Consider the following 20,677-nt stretch of genomic DNA (forward strand, 5'->3'; position numbering starts at 1 on the left):
AGTTGTAGCCTGCCAAGTCTTTCACAAACACTGGTGAATATTCACAATATTCCTCCACATCAGGGTATGAGACACTAAATGTTGCCCCTGAGATGTTTTAGCAGAGGTGCAACAGAGACCACTCAGCACATAAAACCATTTGCTAAACTTAACCACCTTTGCCTTGGAAAGCTTAGAGGTTTCATACCTAAAAAACTCCTCTAAGATGAATCCCCGCTATGAGTAAGAGCTCTGAAGCATTTCCCTGAGCAGCAATCACACAGTGGCAAACTGGACTCCTCACAGAAGGGATGTGAGAGAGGAGGAAGAGTCCATGGCCAGCGGCTGAGCCTCAGCCAGCAAAGCAGCTCTGAACCTGCTCCGTGCTTGGACACAGCCCTGCTCCCAGAGCCTCCCCACGCTCTGTCCCTGCCATGGGGACACCCTGCCCAGGGCTGGTCTGTGTCTGCACCATGCAGAGCTGTCAATTTCAACAGCACTTTCCAGACCCGGGCTTGAAACTCCTCTTTTTTCAGGAGTAATTCCCTTTAAGTCAATGGATTTACACAATGGATTTGCTGCTGCCAGAAGAAAATCAGGCCTGTAGGAAGACACACATTCCTCGCCAAGGAAATCTCAGAGCTAACTACTTGAATTGTGCAGTCAAGCTGCAGAGAGGTCAAGTGGGCAGACGACAGGACTGGGACATATAGGAAGTCCCTGGTTCAAACCTCAGCTCTTAAAATGTCATGTGCTGTGACCTTGGGCGAGTCAGTTCATCCCCTTATAGCTCCGTTTCCCCCTTTTCCTTTGTCTGACTTGTCTGTTTAATTTGGAATTTCTTCCAAGAAGGGTGCTTTGGCTCATGTGCTGGGCTGGGGCGCTGACACCTCTCCTCCCCCTTGCTGGAGGACTGGCTTGAAGTCTTTGTTTCCTCCCAGCACTGACCCCCTGCTTCCATGCCACAAGCAGGGTTACAGGGGACCACCAGCTGTCCATCAGGGGACAGGCAGGCCTGTCACCCCGTGGGACAGCACACATCCCAACACCAGCCTGGGAGGATCTGGCACTTGTTATTTCACAGTCAGGGTTGGGAGGTGGAAGAAAGCCCTCACTTTGAACAGTTTCTTCACAGCCCTGATCACTAAAGCTCCTTTAAAATGAAAGCTTTGACCCTACAGAGAGGAGCCACCAGCTTGTGATGAGTTCAGCTGGCACCAGATGTGGGTCATGGCATGAAAAGCCTCGAGGGCTGGAATTTGTGTCTGTAGCGTGTGGGTATGTGTGTGTACGTGTGTGATTGTCAGGAGCAGAGGCAGGCCAAGAACCAGCACTCCTGAAAAGCCCCATCTGTTTGTCTCAGCTCCTTCCCACAGCAGCTCGGTCGTTATCGGTGGCAAATGTCCAGAGTCACTTGTCAAGCACAAAGCTGCCAAAAATCATTAAAACACAATGGCCCCCTGTGCCAGCCAACTGTGAAACTGTTCCAGAGGGAGCCTGATAAACACATATATGCCCATAATAGCCCAGATAGAGGCAGGTATTTCCTCTGTGCTTTAGTGATCTGAGCAGCCCCCGAGATGCTGCGATCAGATATTCCCGCCCTTCTCTGTTGTGGCAGCTCGGGGCGCGTTTGCTGGCGAGGGGAAGGGGAACAAAGCAGGTGCCTAATGGGCTGTTTTCTGTTCCAGTGGAGCATGACAGAGAGTTCCACCACCAGCGCTGCCACTACCGAGAGTTCAGGTTCGACCTCTCGCGGATCCCCGAGGGGGAGGCGGTGACGGCCGCCGAGTTCAGGATCTACAAGGATTTCATCCGCGAGCGCTTCGACAACGAAACCTTCCAGATCAGCGTCTACCAGGTCCTGCAGGAGCACCCGGGAAGGTGAGGCACCCCCAGGGACACCCTGCTGAGGGCACAGCTCCTGCAGGGAGTCACAGCCAGCGCCCTCTTGGTGCCATCAGCACCAGTGGCTGGGTTTGGCATGGGGGCGTGCAGGGGATCCCAGCGGCGCTGCTGCAGCAGCTCCTGAGTGCTGTGACATGGGCACAGGTGCCCTGGGAGCCTCCCCGTGGCCCAGGGAGCACCCCCAGCACTCCTGCTCTGGCCTCTGGGAGCACTCAGTAGCCTGGCTGTGTGCTAGTGCAGAAAAAGTCTCATAAACCAGGAATATCTCAAGATTTCTGGAAGTACTCCCCCCTTTCTCCTGCCTCTGATGGATCCTGAGGTGGCAAACCCAAATGCTTCCTTTGGAACTGTAGCTTAATTACTAGGCCTTATTATCAAAGGCATTCGAGCTCCCTAATTAACAAAGACAGATGACACCATGCTTTTTATACTGACTGATTGTTTTGCATGTGCAAAACTGCAAGATGAGCTATTAAATCCCTTCCAAGCAATTATTAATGTATGCCAAGCTCCCTGATAAATCCTCCAGGGAACTTGAATAAGAACATATGTTCAATTTTCTCATCTGGTTTTAGTTCAATTAATCAGCAATCCCAAACCACTTATCAAAGGCACTTAGTTTCATTTGCACGGATTTCTTTCACATACAAATCTTACCAAAAGTGAGATTGCACTTATTTATGTGAAAAGTATTTACAATCACATTCTAGTCAGAAGTTACTCTTTAGGACTACTAAATATGGGCTAATAATACTACAGTTCTAATTTAGGTTTATGAAAAGAGAAACACTAGGGATTTAAAAATTGGAAAGTCCAAAAGGGTAAGAAAAAAAAGTATAATCAGGACTCTGGCTTTATAGTTTTATAAGAGCTAATAAAAATGCAGAAATAATTGAAATATGTCAGGAAACCTTGTCAACTTTTTTTTAATGGTGAGAATTTCTGCTGGCTTTGCTGGATGGTAAAAATATTTAACCACTGGTGTGTTTTCTTCCACATCTGAAATTCTGATTTTATAGCTTAAAACGCAGGGTTCTCCTGGCATTTCTAATGATGCAATTATTTGCAGTGTTTGGGGACTGTGCTAAAAGTAATCTATTTTTATCAAATAGTGGCAATTCAAACTGTGCATTTTAACCAGGTTTTCCTTAAAGGAGAGGGCAACAAGCCAGAGCTGTGCACAGGACCCATCAGATGTCCTGCTTACCCTAAGCATTTCAGTTTATTCCCTTTTAGGCCATTCCAGAGGCAGCAGCCTCCCTTTGCTGTATTTCTTGAGAGGGTTATTTAGGTACCAGCCTGCAGGGATGACCTTCCTGTCTTGGGAAGAGCAGAAACTGTAGATGTGCTGGCAAAGGAGGAGGCCCCAACCTGTGTGCCAGGGCACTGCCAGGGGAACTGCCAGGAACCTGTTCTGAGGTAAATGACCTTCCTCAGCAGATGCCAGGGAAGTTCCCCCTCGGGTCCTGATGAGTGAGGTGCCCACTAGGAATCTTACTGACAGGGTCAGAATGAGATCTGATATCCTAATTTTACCACGGTGCATCCCAAAGGTTGTCACCACTTTGTTTAGAGAGGATGGGAAGGTACTGCTGGGGAGCAGCAAATGCTTCTGCAAACTCTCTCCTCCACTAATTCCTGTTCCTAAAGGAAAAATAAGGTATGCAAAGGGTGGGCATATACATCAACCACTGTCTGGAAGAGGTGAGGAATCTTGCTAATTATACAGATGTTCCAGCCACAAGACTAGATGCAGTTTTACTGCATCATATTCACCACAGCAACACTATTTTTAATGAGTGTTCATGCATATTCCCCTTTTGCATACATTTTGGCACAGGCTATGGCGAGGTTTGAACAGCTTGTCCTGAAAAAATATTCCTGTTGGTTTGGATTGACCAAAGGTAAAAATATTGTCACTACCATTTGTAAAAATATTTGCTCTTTTTCTGCATTTTTCCACTGACATTTTCCACCCGGCTCTGTCACAGCCCAGTCATCCAAGTCAGTGTGTCATTGGGCAAGTGGAGAAAGAAAACAAACTCTCTCCAGTGTTGATCAAAAAACACCCATTGACTTTGATGCTTCCTTGGCTGTTTGTCTCATCCTGAGCTCTGGAAAGTCAGCCCCATCTGACGTTGTTAGCAACAAGAGCAAAACAAAGCCAAACCCTCCCCCCCACGCAGGCAGGGAAACCTCTGCTGCCTTTGGGTTTCCTTCTCCCAGGGCTCTCCTGACACAGGAGCCCTGCTGGAATTGCCTTTTGAGACCTGAACCTGAAATTCTCCGGGCTGTGCAGAGCCAGAGGCACAGCAGCTCCTGCCAGGGCAGCTCAGCATCCTCTCACACAGAGCAGAGAGCAGGACAGCTCCCAGAGCCACACTGCAGCACAGGGCGAGCTGGAGAGCTCAGGCTGAGGGCGACTGGAGAGATTTTCCTTTGTGAGATGTGCTGAGGGCAGGATTTTCAGTTAAACCACAGAAGAGGCTCCAGTTTGGAGGGTGTGATGGTGCCCTCAGCCCACAGAAAGCCGAGGTATGAGCAGTTCAGCAGTTAATGACTTCACGAGTTCAGACAGGTTGGAGGCATCTAACCAGCAACATCTCTTGTGTGCACTCCATTGTCAGTGAAAAATACAGGCTTAGGTGTTTCCAGAGCAACAGCTGCACCCCCAGCAGACTGTTCCTGAAATCCTGCCCCTCGACAGCTCAGTGTGTGCAGGGTAGAACCTCTCCCCATCCACCTGCTCCACCTAACAGCCCTGGCAGCAAAAATGAGGGCCCAGCCCTTCCTTTGCAGCAGATGAGATGCCACTAAAGTTTGGACTGCCAGAAGTTACATCTCTGTCAGACTGAAGATATTATTACAGGTGTTTGTAGGAATCAGGCTAAGTGATCAAACATTCTCTCTCACTTTTCCAAACCTTTCCTTGCAAGGCAAGCCCTTCAAACTGCCAACATCTCCTCGATAAAAAGGCGTGCACAGCATTCTTTAGGCACTCAGCATCAGTTATTCACTTTAGGCCAACAAGTACATTCATGAACAAAAATGTCCCAAATATCACAAACACTGAGGATGTTTTAACTGGTGTAACATGCCTCAAAGCTTTCAAGTGTGAAGCTCAAAGTCCAGTGACTCATGTCCAACCTCGGTTTGGACGTCATGGCTCACTCACCCAAAAGCCTGGGAAGGTGTTTGACAGAGCCAGGGCCTGACATGAGCAGGGTGAGAGCAGCAGGACATCCAGGTCCGGTTTGAGGTGACAAACCCTCCTCAGTGGGAGCTGAAGGTGGCCATGGGGAGCCAGGGGCTGCTTGAGTCTCCTCCCCTTGGAAAAAGGAGGGAGAGCAAAGCAGATGCCAGTGCTCAGTCAGGGCATCCTCCTCAGTTTATTAACCTGAAGCTGCAGAAAAAAATGCAGACTGTAGAGCTGCCCTAAAGCTCAGAGCTCGATCCTGCTTTTCTGTCTGCACCTTTTGAAGCTGAAATACCTCATCCCAGTTACATCTCCTGTTTCGTTGGACCCAGCTCTTGCACTGCAGAGTGAATCCCAACCCCTTTGAAGTCCATGGGAGTTTTGTTACTGGAGAGAATAAAACCAGGTACTTGACCAGCCTTTGGTAATTGAAATGTAGCTGTTACACGTTCACTTTGTGGCCATTATGGATTTCACGGGCTTCAAAGGCAGTGATTTGAATGCTCATGTTACCAGCCCTACAGAAAAATCAGATCTTGCAGGATGCATTCCTGGGTTTGACTTGCAGCTGGAACCCTTTAGCTTGAGCTTCAAACTACACCACTGCTGCAGCAGATCAAACCTGAGCCCCTCTCCAGACCCCTTTCTGCCATTCACTGGAGTCTGGTTCCATGTTGTGGGTTGAAACATGTAATTCTAGTACCTAAGAAAGGCTTAGGCCCACCCAACCCATAAAGCAGATGTGCCTTCTTTGTGGGGCTTTTTTAAGTACCAGTGTGATCATTCTGAGATGGTGCAGCACAGCACAGTTGGATTTATTGATGTGCCCCAGCACCATGACAGTATCTCCAAATACTGACAATGAATTTGATTTTTTTGGTGACTTATCTGCAACTCAGTCATTTATCTCTCAGCAAGTAATAAGGGAACTTGAGCACAGAGATCCTGCAGCTCTCCAAGAGCAGAGCTGTATCTGGTTTTCTCCTTCAGACCATTCCTAAAAGCCACTGCAACCTGCAAAACCTTTGACAAATCTTGAACTTAGCAAGGCACAACTCTTCACAGGCACTTGAGGAGCTGCAGGAGGCATTTTGCACACCCCAGTGGGTCCTTGCTGGGGAAGTGATGCACTGATGAACAGCCCTTCAATGCTGAGCAGAAACAGCTGTACAGAAGGTGTCAGAGAGATGTGTAAAACCTCATTTCTCTCAGCACTGCTTTTACAACAGGCTTCATGTTTAGGAAACGTGTTGCATCTCAGCAACAGACTCCCACTGCCACTTTTAATCAGCCTTTGAGATTTAGACCTTACCCTTCTCCAACACCATCTAAGAAAGGCAACACAGCTACTTGAAGCACACAAAGCAGAATTAAGAATCTGCCACAATTTTAAAGTGAATTTAATTTTTCCCCTAGATTCAGCAGAATTTACACAGATCTGTTTCACTACCAGCACAGCCAGTTTTCAGGCCAATCCTTGGAAAACACCTCTAGCAAACTGAATTCCTGCTGTGGACATCCCTTCACCTGGCAGAGCCCTGGGATGTGTTTGGCTAGTGGCTCCTGCCTGGGGGCACAGGGACAGCTTAGAGGGGAGGGTTTTTATCAGAGGGGAGGGTTTTTATCAGTGGGAAGAGCTCTTATCAGTGGGGAGAGCTCTTATCAGTGAGGAGGGAGAGGGAAGGATAAGCAGGGGATCCCAGGCACAGGGAAGGGAAGGTGTGGGAGGAGGGCTGCATCAGGTCCATGTACAGAGGGTGTTGCAAACGTGCCAGGGAGAGGCCCAGGGAGATCCTGGGGCCCTCTCAAAGTAGGAAAGTCTGAAAAATATTTTCCTAAGCTTGTCTTTGGACAGCTGCAGCTGACTTTAAGCAATGACACCAAGCAAGCTGGAATCTGGACACGGCAGGTTTTTAATCCAAACAGATGTCTTCTAAGCCCACATCTCCTCTCACCCTCCCAGGATGCCCTTTTTGCCTTCTCCTCCCTCCACCTGCTCAAACCTGGATGTGAGTAACCCCTTCCCCCATGCCAGCCCTGTCCTTGGGCTGCCTGCTGGAAAACTTGCCCTGTGCCTGTGACCCAAACAGCCCCTCTAGGGTTAGAATATGAGTGGAGAGGAGAGGATTGTGCTCCTGCCTTAGACTCTGGGGTTCACATGCTGAATCAATGGGAATTCAACATATCCATGCCTCAGGTGTTTCCTACTTTAAAACAGAAGCAGGAGGGTTAACCCACATTTGTAAAGCCATCCAAAGGCTGTTGCAAGGTGCCTCTGTATGGTTTCTGTTTAAAGCACTGATGCTGGAATTCCTGCAGGTAGAGGGAGGGATCAGGGCAGCCCAGCTGCCAGGGGTGCTCTTTGGGCTGAGGGATTCCCTGTCCCTGATGCAGGCAGGGACAGAGCCAGGCGAGCCTGGGGGCTGCTCCCAGCACAGAGTGCTGCCTGGTCACAGGAATCACCTTGTGTAATGGAAATTGCCAAGAGTCACCTTCACTGCTGCTGCCTGTCCTTTTTCCCATTTATTTTTATCCCACTTGGAAGTGCTCATTAGTGTTTACTACCACTTGTAAGCAGCAGCTTGAAATAACAGGGCTGACAAGCAGGATGGGGACAGTGAGTGAAGAAAACAGACGTAAAAGCAGAGACTGCTTGGCAGGAGGAAGGTCCTAAAATAGTGTAGACCTTACAGCATTATAGTCTATAAATGCAGAGTTTTATCTCCTGTTCCCTTGCCCGTGCAGAATTTCTGTCTCTCATGTTTTCATCCACGCTCTCCTTGTGCCCCAACTCACCAAGGCAGGTGGTTGGGGCAGATGCAGCACTTCTCATTTTTGGGTATATTTCTAGTGTTTATGGCTTCAAACCAAGCTGCATCCCAGGGACTGAAAAAGTACCCCAGCAAAAAGCAAAGAAGCCATACATACTATTTTCATAAAGCTTCATGGTTATTAATTCTTTCTCTTTTTCTAGAATTGCCATGTTGCAACAATTCCCTTTATCCCACACCTTCCCTTCCCTGCCTTATTCTCTTGTCTCTGTGCTCACCCCCTCAAGCCTCACTTCTTCCAGCCCTTTTCTCTTCACTAAATATTTGTGATCCCTTTCCTTACCACCATCAGCCCTTTGGCAGGTCAGCCCTTCCACCTCCATAGCTCCAGCTGCTTCCCAGACACGATCTCACATGCATCCTGCCCAGCCACCCTCACGCTGCAGTGCTTGTTACTCAGCCCTGAGCCCAGAAAACAAGCTCACTCAGGAAGTTTCACAGACCACACAGCACTTACATGACCTGTAGACAAATTTTTGGGAGTGCTTTCTAACAGGAGGTGACTCTCCTGTCTGGCATCCAGTGTGAGACACTACCAAAGACATCAGCAGGCAAATGCCAACCTCCTGTCTTCATCTCAGGCTCCACTGAGAGCCTGGTGCTTGAGACAGGCGAGCAGAAAGCCCCAAGTTTTATCATTGCTAAAAGCTCTGACACTCCCGCTGATGTCAGTTCTTTGAACACTGAGCCATTTTGATGTGGTCTCAACAGAGCATACTTGTGGTCTGGATCCAGACTTTGTAATTTATGTAACTCTGATCTAGACATTAACATTTCCATGTCCCTGCTTAATTTTTCTGTAAAAGGAGGATCGTGTGCCTTTCCTATCTCTTGCTCTGGAAAAAGAGCAAGTACAGTTTCTTGCATGCACTGAAATTCTAAAATGAAGGAACTGAATGCAGGGCCAAGGAACCAAAGGGGTTTTTTTACCTCCTTGCTGAGAGCCATCATTCACACGGCTCCAGGAACATGATCTGTGAGTACACAGCTGGAAGGTGAGGTACAGGAGTGAGATGTGCACTAGAAACCTTTTCTCTTTGGGCTCAGATCTTTATCTCTCAGCTAAAACCCAAAGCAGCCACATTAGTTAGACTTAACCAGCACTATCTTCTTCTGTGACAAGCCATTAGATGGGAGCCCTCAGAATAAATGTTGTTTAAGTCTTAGCAGAACAACATTTCTTTGCTGTGTTTACTGTGTCTTGTCCAACAAGGATATCTCGAGGGCTGGCTGCCTATTAGCTGGTGATTTAATGCTGTTTGCCTGTCTTTGGAGAGCAGGACATTCCACTTAAAGGAGGTTTGCTTTTTGAAAAGAACGAGAGGTTTCTTTTCATCTGAACAGGAGCCACATCTCAGGAGCCTGTGCTTGCAACCCCAGTGAGGTTCTGCATCCCACCCCTGGCCACTGCTGGTGGGCCAGGGCAGAAAGCAGTAACCCAGGAGTGCTTGAACTCCTCCAAAGGGCATCTGACACGGGGCTTTCTTGGGGTCCAAATGTTCCAAGTGTGTGTGGGAAGAACATTTCCCTTCAGTGGGTCCCTTTGATCTCTCTCACTTCGGGCTTCCCCTCCAGGCCAATTGTTTGCACATTGCTGTAACTACAGGAAAACAAATGTATTATACAATTTCCCAGACTGACTCACCCTGGTACTTGATGCCTCATGTAGTCTGCTTACCCTGATTGCATCATGTCAGCATGGGAAGCTTAAAGGCTGCTTTTTCTGAGTAATAATACTGCAGCTGAGCAGTAGCTAAAACCAAAAAAAATATCATGATTGCTACTATCATCAACCTGCAAACTACAAGGGGAGAAAACCAAGCAAGCCAAGTCCCTGTTAACTAAACCTTGTGTGAATCATGAGTTCCAGTCAGGGGCCATGCCTAAATAATGGACTATGTGAATAAAACACCCTTTACTCCTGGAAACTTGGCCTCAGCCACTGGGACGGGCCAATCCATGCAACTGCCTGGTCCCTGGCTCCTCTGGGATGTGCTTGGTTCAGTGTGCTGTAAACAGGGAAGGGTGGGAGGTGTCCTGCACTGTGGGAAAGGGCCACTGCTCCTGGGTGGGGATGGAACCCCAGGAGATGTGTCCCCTGGCTGGAGGTCAAGCATCATCTTGCATTGCTGTAACTAATGTGGCAGGGGTTACCCTGTTAGTCCTGTTTAACTTCACATTTCCTGGGAACAAAGCTGACCGAGCTCCCAACACCTGCCTTGAGCATTGCTGCACCACCCCCTTCCTGAGCCACCCACTTTGGCTCCCAGACTTCCACTGGACACTCCCAGAGGGTCCCCTCTGCCTTAGCAAGGAGGTGTTGCAGCAAGTCCAGCTCTGATGTAGGGCTTCTTCCACAAACCAGAGCTTTGCTTAAAAGCAAGCACTGATGCACCCTCAGCAGCACCGGCTGCATACTCAGCCATGGGGTGCCCAAATCCCTCCTGCTTGAGGGAGGAAACACAGAATCCTCTTCCTGCACACCCTGGGCCACTGCTCACCTGCTCTGCAGGAACTGATTTCAGAAATTTAATTTCATGCAAGCCAGCACAGTCAGAGGGGGATGGTGACACCCCTTAGCTCACAGAAGAAAGCATCATCTCTTACACACTCTGGCCCACTAAGGTTGAAAGGAAAGATGAACAATAAAAGCACTGCAAAAACCCCCTCCAATTCCTGTTCTGTGTGGGACAACAGCTTCTAATTTCTTGATATGTCAAAGGGGAAAGAATCACTAAAAGCTGTGAGTCAAAAGCCCTTATGCCAACAGCTCTCCTCAGATTCATTTCTGATCACCGGGTGTTTCATGCAAACAAGAGGCACTGTGTAAACCAAGCTGAATATCCATATTTGCACTGACAGATCTATAGTGACCAAATTCATAAGGCCTTTTGAAGCTTTGAGGATGTGATTAAAGGGTTTTTCAAGGATAGTTCTTCTTTCAAAAGGATATAATTACACTTAAACAAGTTATCGTGTTTGTTCACTGTAGGCACAAAAGCAGCTCTTAGAGGACTTGTCTAGACACTTCTCCCATCTGTTTCTGTTCTTCTTTTAAAGTAATTTTTTATAAAAGAACTGCAACAGCATCCATTTTTTAATCTGAGTTTTATCTCCTTCTTTTCTGATAAAACTCCTTCCTTTACAGAACCTGTATTTTCTCAAATTTTAATTTTTCAGAAATTTGCCAGGAAACATCTCGTAAATCTGAAATAACTTCACCTATTTCAAAAGATCAGAATCTCTCTATTTAGGACCTTTTACATTTTCTGATATTACTTCTTCAGCTAGAGTAACCCAGCAGTGGCCTTTAAAAAAAAAACCCAAGCACTGAATTGAAAAAAGATTGTGACCCACAGCAGTGCAGAGGGTTATTGCCTCAGTCAGTTATCTGTAACCTCAGATGAGCAAATTTTAAAAAGCCTATTACATATGATAATGTATGCACACCATTGCTCCAGCTGGCTTGCACCAACACTACACTTATGCATAAAAGTCAGGAAATTATGTGTGGAAAGGCTAATGAGCAGCATTGTCTGCCCAATTACCGGATTTGCATATGCAAACAGTAATTCTGCAGATCTGGGCCTGGCAAAAGTTTTTTTGAAGCTGCACCAGGAGCTCAAGGTTAACAGCAAAGTAACCCCAAACCAGCTCAGCTCTGCTTCAACCCATCCTCCCTTTTTTGGAGAGAAGTTTCACCTGAGGGTGATTGGAGGGGAACACAAACCAGCCCAGCTCTGCCTGTCGCTGAAATCCCAACCCCATGCACTGCCTAAAGGATGTTTGTGGAGACTCCAGGGGTAATCCTGGCTCACTGGGAGTTCTGCTCCTTTCTTTCAGGGATTCAGATTTGTTCCTGCTGGACTCCAGGACGATCTGGGCTGCAGAGGAGGGGTGGCTGGTGTTCGACATAACCGCGACCAGTAACCACTGGGTGGTGAATCCCCAGCACAACCTGGGCCTGCAGCTCTCTGTGGAAGGCATTGATGGTGAGTGTCACAGCCCAGCAGGAATCAGGGACTCTGTTTCATGATTCACAGCCAGGGGAGGCACTAAATATCATAGGCTGTAAGTACAGCAGGATTTTGATGCAATACTTTATGCCTGGACAATCCTCAAGGGTTTAAGTAAAATATCAAAGTAAATCAACCCCCAAGCTTCCTTTGTATCTGCTGTTACATGATCTGTAATCATGAAGCAAATAGTCTATTTTTAAAAAAATCATACAAAATAAATGAACTGAGAGGCCTTTTCCCACTCTCCCTGGCCAGGTAGCCTTGCAGGGCTCCTCCAGGACAGTGTCAGCTCTCCTTTGGCATGTTTGATTTGTGGCTGACAAGGCACAGCTCTGGCCTTAGCAAAAGGATCTCAAAACTATCACTTGGATTTAGCAGCAGCACTCAGTAGCTTGGGAGAGAATAATCCTGGATGTCACCTCTGCATTGCACAGCAGCACCCAGACATCCCTCGACAGCAACAAGGAGAAACATTCATTTTCCCACTACCACCCTCTCCTTGCCTTATTTGTGAATAATTGATTTAATTCTACAGAGAAACCTACTAGTCTTTTACCAAAAATCAAATTATTCTAGAGCCCAAGATGAAGCATGATGATGAAATCATGATGATTATCATGGATGATAATCAAAGTTTTGCACAAAGTTGTCAGGTATGGTGGTGGCAAGATGCAGCAGTAAGCAAAATGCCTCTAAACATTTGTTTCTCTCAGCTGAGGTGTATCTGGAACTCTGTCAGCATTTCATACAAGGCATTTTTATTTTAAGCTAATAACCTTCCAGTGGGAATTTAGTGTTCCTATGGGCTGAGTTTTATGGCTCCTTTTATAGGATCACTCCAAATTATAGGTTGGTGAACTTGAAGAAACCCCTCTAAAGAATGCAGGAAAAGCTAATGCTAAGCGGATTTGGGGTAAAACAATTGTGTGCAGGACTAGTTAATGTAACTTCTGCACACAGACACAAAATGAAGTTAGCTGTGCTGAGCTGCTCTTGTCAGAGCAGCTTTGCCCGTTGAGCCCAGGTCTCTGGAGGGTGGATGGCATTCCCAGGAGTTATCCTGGCATGCCCTGAGTTATCCTGGCTGCTGCCAGGAAAAAACCAGGATAAAACCAGGACAAAACCCTCACCAGTCTGTCGTGCTTGCAGGACAAAGCATCAACCCCAAGCTGGCGGGGCTCATCGGGAGGCAGGGCCCCCAGAACAAGCAGCCCTTCACCGTGGCCTTCTTCAAGGCCACCGAGGTGCACCTGCGCAGCATCCGCTCCACGGGGGGCAAGCAGAGGAGCCAGAACAGATCCAAAACACCAAAGAACCAGGAGGCATTCCGGGTCTCCAACATTGCAGGTACAGCACAGCTGCCTGGGGCCACGACTGGGGCTCTGGGGTGGCGTGGGAATGGTTTCACCCACGTTATCTGTTTGCTGTCCCTCTGGTCTGCACTGCTGGTTTGAAAGGGTGTGGGGTTAGGGCTGTTCCAAAAATGTCAGGGAAAAGAGTGTTTGTTTGAAGGCATGTTAGATTAAGGGATTTATTAATTCAAACTTTAAAAATACCCCAAGCACCTAACCAGAAAAACTCCTTTTCTCCCATATGAAATAAATTCTCATTTTGGAATGGAAGATAATGACATTAAAGCGATCAGTAATAAGTGATCAGTGTATCCAAATCCAAACGCTGTTCATTTTCAGGGCTCGGGATTTTAAGTTTAGCCCCTAAAAAGCACAGCAGTCCCAAAATTCTTGCACAGAAGAGGAAAACCCATCCATTCTCTGGGTAACCACGGCTATTCTGGGGGGAGCTGTGCTTCCTAATTTGGAAGAAAACTCCATCAGGCATTTGAAATAGAAATGTGGCTTAATTATGCGATACCTCAGAGGAACAGGCCCTTGATGAGGATCCCAGCAGGAGCCACAGCTCAGGGCTGGCTCTGCTGAGGCAGCAGCAAATTCCAGCTGCTTCTGGGAGTGCCTCACTGAGTGGAAGGAGAGGTTGTGAGGCGCAGAAGGAAAAGGAAAACAATCATATTTTTAAAGAATCATTAAGGCTGGGAAAGACCTCCAAGATCATCAAGTCCAACCTTTGACCAACTCCCACCTTGACAACCAACCCAGAGCACTGAGTGCCACATCCAGTCCCTTGAACACCTCCAGAGAGGGGGACTCCACTGCATTCCTGGCAGCTCCTTCCAGTGCCTGACCACCCTGTCAGGGATGAAATTCATCCTTTCTGCTTGGGCCTTCAGCTCAGGCTACGTGTCCAGGATGGACAAAACTTCAAACTGCACTGATTGTCCTTTTATGTATAGGCAGTAATCAGAGTGATCTGTGTGTTGCTATTAGGGGGGTCAGAGGAAGTCCAGGGGAAAAAGAAATTAAGATAAAAACCCTACTTTCCCAGGCCAGTTGGCTTTGCACTAAAAAGCCAGAAGTGCATTTCATATATGTTGAACCCAGCCATTATTATATGACTAAAACACTTAAAAAACCAGCTGTAAGTGCACCAGGTGAGCAGCAATGCCTCGCTCCCTGCTGGGGGAGCTGGGGCAGCCCAAGCTCACGGCCACCATTGTCCCCTCACAGAGAACAGCAGCAGTGACCAGCGACAGGCCTGCAAGAAACACGAGCTCTACGTCAGCTTCAGGGACCTGGGGTGGCAGGTAAGGCTGGGGGGGCCAGGCTGGGACTGGGCTGCCCTGGCACATCATTTATCAACTGCAGCAGCGAGGTTCAGCCACCAACAGATTTTTTATTTTAAATCCTGAAGGGGAAAAGTATTGTTGACAGCCTTGAGCATGCTGAAGTGCTTCTGCTAAGTTGGGTATACAAATATTTAGTGGGAGACTGGCTGGAAGCTCAACACAGTCAGGTCCTTTTGAGGGGCTGTGGCCCTGCAGGTCCTCTGGCAGTGCTGAAGGCATGGCTCTCCATTTTCATCTACATGGTTTTTTAGACCTGGTTAAAGCTATTTTCCTTTCTGCAAGCTTCTGTCTGTGTGTTGCTGGGTGAAGTGATCCTCGTGGACAGGCAGGACACTGCTGAATGGATAAACAACTGAACCCAGGTGTTCAGCTGCTCTGTGGGCACGTTTGCAGTGTGGGGTGTGATCCTGCAGGAAGAGCAGGCACTCCAGAGGCCTGTAAGAGAGCTTTAGAAAGGCCAGGGGGGCAGATTTTTATTTATTTTGCAGGCCACTGTAACTGTGTGTGCGAATGTTTAGATTTATGTGCTGGTTGGCTTTTTGTTTGACTGCATTTCTGTCCTTCTCCACAATCCAATGGCTTCAATCTCCTCAAGGACTGGATCATCGCTCCGGAGGGCTACGCTGCCTATTACTGTGAAGGAGAATGTGCTTTCCCCCTGAACTCCTACATGAATGCTACAAACCATGCCATTGTACAGACACTGGTAGGTGCTCCTGTCTCCTAGCACAGGCTTGCATCTGCCAGCTGCTGCTCAGAAATAAATTTATGCACAGCAGGGTCTCTGAGCTAGCAGGAGCAGGAGGATCTGCCTGAGCTCTCAGGGTGCCTGCAGCACCTGGCCCCACATGTCTGGCCTGACTTAGAACCTGGCCAGAAATGACCCTGCCTTCACTGCAGGCTGTGGCAGGCTCTCTCTGGGTGTAAAGGACCCTGTGATAGACACTAAAGGGGGTTTGGTCCCACTGAGTGGGAAGGAAGGAGCAAGACACGAGACCCACTGTCAGCACCTCTTGGGGGAATCTCTGTAAGGATCCTCTCCGTGCTGCCACCAAAAGTGGACTTGGGGTCAGGCAGAGAATCAGTGAATCCCAAAGTTACACAGCTCTGCTACTGTCTGAGCGAGGCTATGGGACAGACAGAAGGTTGCCAGGAAAGAAGGATGTGGGGGGAGGAGAGGGGAGAAGTAAATCTTAACATTGCTCTATTTCCATTGCCCAGGTTCACTTTATAAACCCAGAGACTGTGCCGAAGCCCTGCTGTGCTCCTACACAACTCAACGCCATCTCAGTGCTCTATTTTGATGACAGCTCCAATGTTATCTTAAAAAAATACAGGAACATGGTGGTACGAGCATGTGGCTGTCACTAGGTTTGTAGGACGGAGGAAGAAGAAAGAAAAAGAAGTTTTAATTTGTAAAGAGTGGGGTTGTGTGGCTGTGTGGGGTTGGGGGAAAGGTTGGTGCTCCAGCCGTGGGTTTAAAAAAGTCCCAAACCATTTTAGGACCAGGCCTCTGAAAGTTCAGACAATGGAACAGTTTCTGGATCTGAAGAGGCATTTGAACACATTTTGTTTTAGTTTATTACAGACAATGAGCTTGTAAACTGAAACAAGCCAGAGAAACCGTTTAAAACCAAATCTGCTTACAAAATTGGCTCCTACAGTACATACTTTTGCAAAAGAGTCTTTCTGGAGATTGCAAACTCACCAGTGTTGATTGTGAGTAAAACAGTAATAATCTATCCAAGGTGAGACTGTGCTGTGACTAATAAGTGTGTGTAGTTCCTGTAACACGGTTTGCAATAAAATAAGTGAACAAAATATACCTGGAGTGAACAGGTATTTTGTTAGAGAATTATTGCTTCCATCCCTCTGCTCCAATTTCATAGGCAAAACCAAGGATGAATTACATGCAACTTCCAGTTTTAAACTACAGTAGCAAAAGCTGGCTGTGGATTGACACAAATTCAAAGGACAGATTAGGCTAAGGAAAAAAAATAAATCAATTGGCAAGCAAAAGAGCTGAAGAAAAGGGCTTCAAAGAGTGACAGTTTTGTGGTGTACTTTTTTTTATCAACAAGGAAGGAGATTTCCTCTAGCAGCCAGAAGGTACTTCAATTTGCTATGAACTTGGAACAGGACAGCAGCAAATGCTGAGAAACAGGGATTAAACCTGATGTTTAGCTGGGGTGCCCTAAGCAGTTACTGCAAGAGCTGTAACTAAAGATCCTGCTGTGTGGAAAATGTCCCTGACTTCCCTGAGGGAGCAAGTTCCAGCCCTTTCCCAAGAACATGGAGACTCAAGTCAGAAGGTGCTGTGAGTTGGGATGCACACCCAGCCCCACACAGACTGGGAACAAGCTGGGAAGCCTTCCTTCCTGGGGCCAGTGCCTCTGATAAACCCCCTGCTCTCTTGGCTTCACCTCAAAAAACCCCACAACAATCCCTTCAAGGGCCACCAAGGAGCTGGAACCAGAGGCAAGAAGATGTCCCCTCAAGGCTTTTCTTTTTCCTTCTTTTAGAGTCACAGGTTACACAAACATCACACTTAAGTAATTAAGGCTCAATTAAAGTTGTTGCAAAGAAGAATACAGAGTTGCAGTAACCAATCACAAACCAATTCCCCACTTTGGCACCCACCAAAGTAGGATTGGTATAAATTTCACCAGGGAGATAAAAAGAAAATAATGCCCAATAAAACACCATGTCCAGCACATCCAGCTCTAAATCTCCAAACTTCAGAAAGCTAAATCTCCAACAGAAGGGTCCAGGACATCATAAATCCCTGGAGATGGGTCTCTGCTCAGTGAGCAGATGGGGCCGTGCAGCCACAGTAGGGACTTGGCTCCCTGTCTTGCCTTAGAGAAGAGTTAGAGAAAGAAGATAAATGAAATTCTGGACTTCACTCGCTGCTCTTCTCCCTTTAAGTCACAGATCAAATCCAGACCAGATGCCTCACTTTAGAAAGAATAAGCAAAGGAAGAAAAAAACCCCTACTGTCCATGAAATAAATTGGAAACTTGTTTCTGATGGCCTAATTCTCATCTCATTTCAGTCAATTGGTGTTTTCCCAGCAGTTTTCTCAGCAGCAGGGTTAGGCTGATGGGAAAGGGGAAAAGCATACAACATTGGTAGGTTCTGGATGGGGGCCTTGCAGAGCAGCTGCCACCTTGCCAGATGTGCCTGGCAGCCCCCTAGACCTCTCCAACATCTGCAGGAGCAGCCTGGCTGCAGCAGGGAGGACTGCAGCAAACCTTCCCACGGGGAGACTTAGGGCAAACACAGCCAGCCACATGGCAGGACAACAGCTGAAGCCAAAAATCCACCTCTCGTGGAGCCTGCAGACAGCACCATCCAGCAGAGCCAGCCAAACCTGCCCTCAGTGCAGCCCTGGTCAGGGTGAGGAATGGAAATCACACAGAGAGGAAGCACCTTTTGGCCTTGCACACATATACACACACCAGTGCTTCTGCAAACCTCCTAAGGGAAGTGAAGGTGCTGCCTAGAAAGTTAAAAGCTAATCATGCCTGAGCTTCCACTGTTTAGTAGTCCAGGATTAGTTTTCTCTTGGGTGTTTCAGTGTTGGTGGTCACTGCCTTGGGTTATTGTGTTTTTAACTTGGACCACGGTGTCTTGCTGTATGGGACTCATATATTAAATATTATGTGGGGATTGTTTCTGTTTTGGTTTTTCGTTGTTGTTTTTAAGCATAATAACAGGATTTCTGTTGCTAGGCTCAACATCAGCTTCACTCTTTGTACATTTTTGTGTAAATAGTTGTCACAAGTGGAAGAAGAATTATTTATTTCCATCTCTGAATTCCTTTTCAATCGCATGCAGGAAAAATGATTCTGGGTTCCTAAACACATTTGTTTCCTTATTTAAGAAGATATTTATTAACAGTTGGCAAAAATGCATACACATTTCTGGTTCTTTTCATAGAGCAGTTGTCAGAAGCCTTTTTGTACAAACTAGTAAAATAAATCGTTGCAACTTTACAAAAGATATCCCAATGACATTGTGTATCTGTGTGGTTATTCTCCTTTCATTCAAAGACCTTTCTGGCTGGACAATGTTTCATCCTGGGCCTCTGTTTTCATGCAGCTCAGTCTCTGTGTACGGGCAAAGCTGTCACATGTCATTATTTGGGGCAGCTCCTTTGGTCCAAATGCAGCAGGGAGGGAAGAATAGCAAAAATATGGATGTGTTTTGCAGTCTGTGCTGCAAAGATCCATGATTGAATTATAGTGCAGCTGTCAGCAGCTGTTTCAAAGAAGCAGGGGGTAAATTAGTTCTGTTTACTGCTAACATAGTTCAGAGATTTAGTCATCCCAATAAAATTATAGAGGCACAAGAAAGGAAGAAAGAAACTCCAAAGAAACATCAGCCAAGAAGCTGACATTTTCTAATTTAGATTGTTTTAGCATATTTGAGAGATGCTGCTGGCATGAGGTTTCCTACTGTGGATACCACACTGCATTGCTATGGAGGCAGCTGAAAAAAATAGTGGTCTAAATCCCTCTATTAACTCAGCATTATATCTTCAGGGCACAACAGCAATTTTGGGGGTTCTTGTTTTCTTTGAACTGTGAGCAGAGTTGTGCCAGCTTACATAGATATATTTGCTGGGCCAGAGGATTAAATCATCAGCATTTGGGAGTTAATCTGCCATCTTCCACGAGCAGTTACAGATTCATAAGTAAATTTGCTTTGTGCACTGCTCTGAGAGTCCAGTAAAGCATCAGTGGAAAGACTTTTGTTGATGTAAAACAAGACCTACTCAGCTTTTGTAGGCCTGGACTAAATTTAGAAGGAGGATCCTCTGGTATTTCTCACTAGGGTCCCAATTCTCTTCATTTAGGTGTAAGGCAGGGGTGGTGCCAGCAAGGAGAGAAAGAATAAAATAAATATTTTTACTTTGCAGGGCCAGTCCTGCAGCCAACAGCAGCTTTACCACTGAGTTCAACACGTCCAGCCATGAAATATCTGCTGGTTTCCAGCTCTGCCACAAATACACACAACTTGCTGGATGTGCTTTGGAGCAGCTTTCCCAGCCTAGGAGCCAAAACTCCATTCCCAAGCTGGTTGGGGCCTCCCCTTGGTCTGCAGCACTCCTGTGGCTTTGTCTCCTCATCTACTGTTCTGGAAGAGGAATTCTTGACATGAATGCATCCACTGCCATAAACTGGCAGGGCCATAAAATCCTGGTGAATGAGCTTCCAAACAGCTAGATTTATCTGAGTAATGACATTTTAAAACACATTTAAAACATTTTATAGAACAGTTATTCTAGCTTCCTTTCAGGCCAAACTTTGAGGATGTTATGTTTGCTTAATTGAGCTGTTTCAGATCTGTTCCAGTACTGACAAAAAAATCCTTTTGTCCCTATGCAGGAAACTGCCTCTGCTGCTGCCAGTGTTCATATAATAAAAAATAATGATTTAAATAAGCCTTAGTGCAATGTTAAGATTCCTGGTTGTTATGGAAGTGTCAGCTGTAAAGCCTGAACCCAGAGAGGGCCAGCAGAGCTCACACAAGGCCAGCTCAGGGCATGGCCAGGGGCTGCAGGATTCCCTCTGCTGCTGGATTTGGTCCTTCAGCAGTGGGAACAGACTCTTGTGGATAAAAATCCCCACAGACTCATCTTTTGAGTTCAGAGTTCACATCCTCTGTATGCCTCCATCCAAATACCCTCCCTGCTGACTTCCACTGCTGCCACAAACACTCAGTGTCCAACCTTCCTTCAGAGAGAAATTCTGCCCAATTAAGCTAAAAGGAACCAGTCTGAAGTTTTTATTTATCAGGTAATGATTGACAAGACCTCGAGGCAAAAACTAGGAGCACTTTATACTGCAGTCACTCATTACCCAAGTACAAAAGCAACAGAAATGGGTTCTTATGGCCACTTTGAGTTACTCTGTTTTAAATAAAAATATCTATTCCCTTTCTCTGCTTAATGCTGTGGAATTTGTATTCCTAAATCAGCAGCTGAGAAAGACCAGAAGTTTAGGATAGCAGGTTTAACACACTGATTTGTTTCCTA

General features: G+C 46.8%; 1 protein-coding gene across 1 annotated transcript in view; it reads left to right on the forward strand.

The window, feature by feature from the left end:
• Positions 1-18,647, forward strand: part of BMP7 (bone morphogenetic protein 7) — a 41,102-nt gene extending 22,455 nt beyond the window's left edge. The window contains exons 2-7 of the mRNA XM_059862544.1: positions 1,671-1,863; positions 11,758-11,906; positions 13,083-13,280; positions 14,516-14,592; positions 15,230-15,340; positions 15,856-18,647. Coding sequence (XP_059718527.1) covers positions 1,671-1,863; positions 11,758-11,906; positions 13,083-13,280; positions 14,516-14,592; positions 15,230-15,340; positions 15,856-16,005 — 878 coding nt within the window. The 3' untranslated portion in view covers positions 16,006-18,647. The remainder of the gene's footprint in view (positions 1-1,670; positions 1,864-11,757; positions 11,907-13,082; positions 13,281-14,515; positions 14,593-15,229; positions 15,341-15,855) is intronic.
• The last annotated feature ends 2,030 nt before the right edge of the window (positions 18,648-20,677 follow it).

This window comes from Haemorhous mexicanus, chromosome 18, assembly GCF_027477595.1.
Source record: "Haemorhous mexicanus isolate bHaeMex1 chromosome 18, bHaeMex1.pri, whole genome shotgun sequence".
NCBI lineage: Eukaryota > Metazoa > Chordata > Aves > Passeriformes > Fringillidae > Haemorhous > Haemorhous mexicanus.